The sequence below is a fragment of the Oryzias melastigma genome, linkage group LG8 (assembly GCF_002922805.2).
Source record: "Oryzias melastigma strain HK-1 linkage group LG8, ASM292280v2, whole genome shotgun sequence".
In the NCBI taxonomy this organism is placed as follows: Eukaryota; Metazoa; Chordata; class Actinopteri; order Beloniformes; family Adrianichthyidae; genus Oryzias; species Oryzias melastigma.
The window spans coordinates 8402436-8408489 of NC_050519.1; the positions used below are offsets into that span (position 1 = coordinate 8402436).

Sequence of the window (6054 nt, forward strand, 5' to 3'; positions counted from 1 at the left end):
AATATTGAAATTCTCAGCGGACGGCAAAGATGGCATTTCTGAACTGGGGGATTTTTTTTTTTTTTTTTTTTTTTTTTTTTAAGAACTAGACAAAGCGAGGCATCAAAAAAGTGGAGATAAAAACAACACAGGCGAAATGTCAGCAGCAATTATCTGACATTGTTTTTGATGAGCAGAGAGGTAACCTGCTGTTCCGCGGTCTTTCAGCGGCGCCACGGCTTTTGTTCTTGTTCCTCGCCACAAACAGACACTGCAAGGAGACAGCTGTAAAAAAAGAAAGTGGAGAAACAAACGGATGAAAAGCAAAATCACAAATACATTTTAATTGACATATTTGATTTGATGGAAACATGTTGAATCAAAAATACCGAGTGACACAAATGCAAAAGTAACACCCAGTATAATTTTAAAAAAAGTAACACAAAAAAATCAAAAATACATTAGCAGTGACTGACTGACCTAAAAAACACAGAGTGCACTACGATGACTCTTTCAGGAGGTGATAATGAAGCCCTGAGCAACATTCTGCAGGCCCACCTGACTCACTTAAGGCCATTCATCGTTAAGAATGCAAAGAAAAAGGTAAAAAAAAAAGTCTTTAGCCAAAAACTAAAAATTTTACCAAAAAATGTTTTTTTTTCTTCAAATGTACCATGGACTAATGTAACGCAGGTTTAACATTAAGTTTCTTCCCTTTCTATTGAGCTACCACAACATTTCAGAGTAAACATCTAATAGTTTAACATGGCGGTGGAAGCGTGATGGTCTGGGCTGATAAACAACTTCAGAAGTCAAATGTTTATGCTTCATTTTCTGAACCCATAAATTCTACGCTCCATCTGAGAATCCATTTTAGGAAACGTCAAGGAAGAAAATTTTAGATTAGATTAGAAATTGTTTATTTCAAGCAATAAAAATAGAGAATAATGCATATGCAATATAATCAATAAGCTGAAATTTGCATCCATAAAGACAAATCGAACACAGGATAGCTGGACATCAAACGGTAGATTGCTCAAAAAGGAGTGGGAAGAATCATACTTTAGGAATCCAGAATCCCTATGTTGAATATTCCTTTTTCTGCTGCAGGATTGACAGTTATCTTTCTACTTTGAACAGAGTTTATAGTTCTCCCTCATGACAATATTCTCAGAGAGGCATAAGCAAAACATGATTACTGCTCCCCTAGAAGCAAAAAAAAACCTAGATCACCAGTTAAATTCGTCTTTTCCGACCAAATACAAGAGTATATTTTGACTGAAATGGGGGATGAGGGGCAGGTGCACATTTTCAAGCAATTGAATGTAAATAACACAGACAAATCTCTGCTTTGTCTGGTTTTTTTTCTCCTGTTCCTTTCTTTTTTGACCTTAAAGCTGTCCCTGAGGGCTTGTTTTTCTCTTTTTTCAAGATTTTAAGAAGCACAAACAGATAACACCCCCCACCTAGCTTGGAGGGGGGCTGAGACAGGCAAGGAGGGGTGCAGCACCAGGCAAAATCAATGATTATGCCAAACTTTTGGGTTATTTTTTTCATGGTTTTAGTTATTACCTTTTTTTAAAAAACATTTTTACACGAAATGAGTGGTGTGTTAAACTATTAAAAAAGAAAAAAAATCCTTGAAATTTGGTGCCCCCTCCATCAGATGGTGCCTTAGGCGGCTGCCTAGGTTCCCCATGCCCAGGACTGGCCCTGGCTGGAGGTATACAATGGATTAGTGGCACAAAACATAAAACAAATTTACTAACAAATGGCTCAAAACTTTAAAAAGATCTGGATTAGCCTAGTCAGAGTTGAGACATAACCGATAACTGGGACTGTGTTGTTTGCATGTCCTCAAAAATTCATTTCTGATAATGTGAAAGACTCACTGTTATCTGTAGATGACTGAAATTTTTGCCACAAATAGTTAGAAAGTTTTAGAAAAGTTAAAACTTTTTTCCCTTTATCTATGTATTTTTATTAAAATACTATTTTAAGTTAAATCTCAAAAGGAATGCTAACACAGACCAACGTCTAAAGAGATCCATCTTTATCCCAAAATTCTCCAACTGGTTACAAGTCATTGGAACTGAGATTTAAGCCCCAAAACTCAGTTAACCATCAACTTTCTGCAGCTGACAGTAAATAATAAATTATGTCACTAAACCTCACAAATAAAAGTATCAAATAAAAAACATCTGAACATTGTTAAAGACTAATTGGAAACTCAAGAGTCCAAACATTTGACATCCAGACGAAGTGAAAAGAGAGAAAAGGACAAATGTTGGGGGTTTGTCTATAGTAAGGGGTTAAGAATTCATAAGTTTTGTTGAGGCCATCAAAAGAGTTTTGTTATTTTGTGTTGTTTTGATGCGGTTTTAAATTCATGATGACCAAAAGGACACGAAAGTAGGGAGCCAAAGGTAAATTAATAACGTTCTCCTTCAGTTTTTGTGAGCAAAACTGCATTTATGAAGTATTTTTACCACAACTTCTTTTTTATATTTACGTTTTTTTCCACTGGAACAAATCTCCCAGGAATTAATGCACCTTAAGTTTAAATATTAAATTTGCTTCATGATGAACCCCATAAACTTATGAGGAAGTCGTGCTTTAGTGCCATGATGACAGTTTCCCAAAGAGGCAAATAAAATTCCACTAAACCCTTTATCCTGACAGGAATAAAAAACTCCTTAACTTTACATTTCAGTCTCGGCAACACAGAGAATCCTGTGCGATGAAGTGACTTTTTGAGGCTACGTGTGAGCAGAGGAAACACTCAGCATGTAGGGATCACCTCGGAGTCCTAATGAATCATTCTGTTTCAAGTCAAAAGCGAGCAGGTAAGAGCGGAAAACTGATGACAAAACAGTTCAAGGCTGATTATAGAAGAGAGGAGCTTTCTTTTCAGCTCTCTGCAGTAATTATGATGCTCAAAGGAGAAGCAAAATGTGAAGTTTTTCACTGAAATAAGGATATAATATACAACCAGAAACAATTCATAGTTTTTTTTTATTTTTTTTAAAGATATGTGTTTCATTTCTTTCATCAGCATCCTATAATAATGTGTTTTTGTAACTTTTTTCTGCACTTTATGGATGTTATTAAAGCTTCCAGAAGGTGGTGACCCTTCACACCAGGAGAATCAAATCCTTTCATCCTAAAATGTTAGCCATCCTTGGATTTGTTCCTTTAAAATATGACCCCGCATATAGAATTATGATCAAGTGCGTGACGTCAGAGCCCTGATTAAATATTTATACCTGGTAGTCCAAGTGCGCATATCTTTCCAACTTCATAACGAGGAGGAGAGGAGGGCTGCGCGCTGAAATCCCTCCGGAGGAGAGCAGAGGAACCGCGCTGCTGAGTTTCAGGGACACTGAGGACGCGCCGGACTTTCTCCTTTTTCCTTATTTCTCTCCAGTCAAGACGGAGGAGGATGCGCGCAAAACATCCTCCTCTGCGCGCTCCAAGAAGGCGATCACTCCAGATGGGAACTTCTTTTTAAATGAGGGGGGAGTGCAGCAGCCTTCTGAGCTGTGATCAGTCAAGTTTGGTGTGACTACTTTTTGCCTTCATGTGCGCACGTGAGCCTCACTTTGGAATCTGCACCAGACGCGCGGAGCGCAGTAGCCAGAGGGTGATGGAACATCATGCAGCACTTTGAACCCATGGAGACATGGCACATAGGCTCCTCTCTGCGAACAGAGTCAACGCCAGGATCGCCTTCATCTTCACCTTGTCACTCTCCTGCACGTACTTGTTCTACAACATCATTTTCTATCGCAGCGCGGTCATGACGAACCAGGGATACGAGGGGAAGCCGTGCCCGCCGAGCAAGAGCGCAGGAGGGAAGAAACTTCTTGGGAAGCTGGACAACTGCGCCTCGCTGGAAGCCAGTTCTGCCGCTCAGAGAGGATCGAGTCATCTGCAAAGAATCACCCCCGCGGCCGCTGGAGGTCCGTGGACTGATGGGAATTCCAAAAACATGAGCATCGCGCAGAAATATGGCAACAAGAAGCTGCCGACTGCGTTAATTGTTGGCGTAAAGAAAGGAGGAACCAGAGCGGTGCTGGAGTTCATCCGGATACACCCAGATGTGCGCGCACTGGGCACGGAGCCACACTTTTTTGACAGAAACTATGACAGAGGATTGGACTGGTACAGGTGAGGAGAAACACAAAATGATATCATCTGTCCACATTTTGTCTGGGATTTCTAAAGAAATTCTAAAACTCAAACACATTCGCTTTTGGCTTCACAATCATGGTAAATTCCCAACTACAGCACAACAGAGCTGAATCTCATCACATCCATCAGATGTTTTCTCATGTCAGAACATGCAAGGTCATAGTTCACACTCATAAAAAAAGCACATTAATTGGCATAAAAAGCCCAAATGATGAGCAACACATGAGGCTCTATTTTCACATTTTTGAATTATTCTCCATGTAAAACCTCATTATAAGCATTTTCTTTCTTAAACTAAACAGATTCACCCATTCTTTTATGTATTTTTGCATTCCGTTCACACTTATAGTGACATCCACATTCATTTTCCCAGGATAAATACACAAAAACAAGACAAATGTGATGTTCTCCGCCTCCTCTGTGGAATTAAGCAGCAAATTAACATGTATGGGGTAACCGTCCTTCACGACTCCGCTGGTGGTTGCTGCAGATCTCATCACACTCAAAGCTTTATGTACCTTGATTTCTATCAGGCTGGGTTTGCTTTATTTCCATGTCAGTGATTAATTACAGGAAGTCCATCCTCGGGTTGTGGGGACGTAAAATCGGAATTAGTTTCTGATGCAGACTGAGCGCTGAGAATGGAAACGATGGCGCCCTTGTCAGCTCATATTTAAGCTAAGCGACTGCAGCTCGTAGAAGAGTTTATTTTTGCTTAAAATGTCAGATAAATGTCTTTTTTACAATTTTCCCATTGGAGAAATCAGTGAAATCACAAATCTTTGTGTGCTTTAAAAAAAATTTGAAAATAGATGCATAGAAATTCCAAGAAGGACGAGCTGTCAATGCGTTTTTATTTAGACAGGTGCAGGAAAAACCTCATTACCTTCTCACAAAGACCTGCCACACATTCAGTTATGAAAGCAGCTCCTTGCTGATTTAATTTGTTCCCAACAAAGCCATAATCGTCAGCTTTTTTATAAAAAAATCTATCCTTGCAAAAGAAAGTTTCTCTACAAGAATCGAACTTGAAAACCTGACAAAAGCTCAAGATTCTGCTTACTTTTTTGTCCTTGAGTACAGCAAAAATAAGGACTGAAGGAACGTCAAGGTCAGCAAAGATCTCCGGCTTTTCCACAACTTTTCCTGAAAACTTAATTAAACCATGCATTTATTATCATTTCTAATGCATTATTTGTGTGTAGCTTGAGTGCATCTTGAGCATTTACTAAACGGCTCTTAAGCCTCCTCAACTCATCCGCTCTCAATGTTAATTCAAATCCTTGAATCTGTGTGAATCTAAAGGGAATCTTAAAAACAAAGTGTGCTGTTTGAGATGGGAATACTCTTTTTGTTGCCACAAATTGATGTTTTTAAACAGAAATATCAATCTGCACACAGGAAACAATTATTTGGGTTGTTTAAGGGTTTAGCTGCAAATGGATGAATCTGCTTTTCTATTTTGTGTTTTTTTGGAGCTGTAACCAGATTATAACTACTTTTTATTGACTAGCTGTTTATCTTTTAATTGGAAATTATGCTGCATAATTTAGGCAACAATATATGAAAGCAAATGAATATTTTCTGAAAGAGTTTTACATTTTTCTATGTGTTCTCCTCAGATTGTTCAATCATGATTACAGATTTGCTGATAATGCAGTTTTAGCATCAAAATTTCTTTTTTTTTTTTTAAATTACAGTTTGCTAAATTACTATTTGCAGATTTTTTTTCAGTCACGTGACTCTTCATGAATGCAATGCCCCACCCCTCTTTCATCGCCTGTCAAAAAATGCTTTCCTCCTTCACGCCGCGGCCGCATGTGGGAGGAGCTACTAGCTAATGCATTTAGGAGAATCGCTGTAACGAATGGTGTCTGTGGA

At 38.7% G+C, this 6054-nt stretch overlaps 1 protein-coding gene across 1 annotated transcript in view; it reads left to right on the forward strand.

The window, feature by feature from the left end:
• The first annotated feature begins 3280 nt into the window (after positions 1-3280).
• hs3st2 (heparan sulfate (glucosamine) 3-O-sulfotransferase 2) overlaps positions 3281-6054 on the forward strand; it is a 25861-nt gene continuing 23087 nt past the window's right edge. The window contains exon 1 of the mRNA XM_024271415.2: positions 3281-4149. Within this exon, the coding sequence (XP_024127183.1) occupies positions 3662-4149 (488 nt within the window). The 5' untranslated portion in view covers positions 3281-3661. The remainder of the gene's footprint in view (positions 4150-6054) is intronic.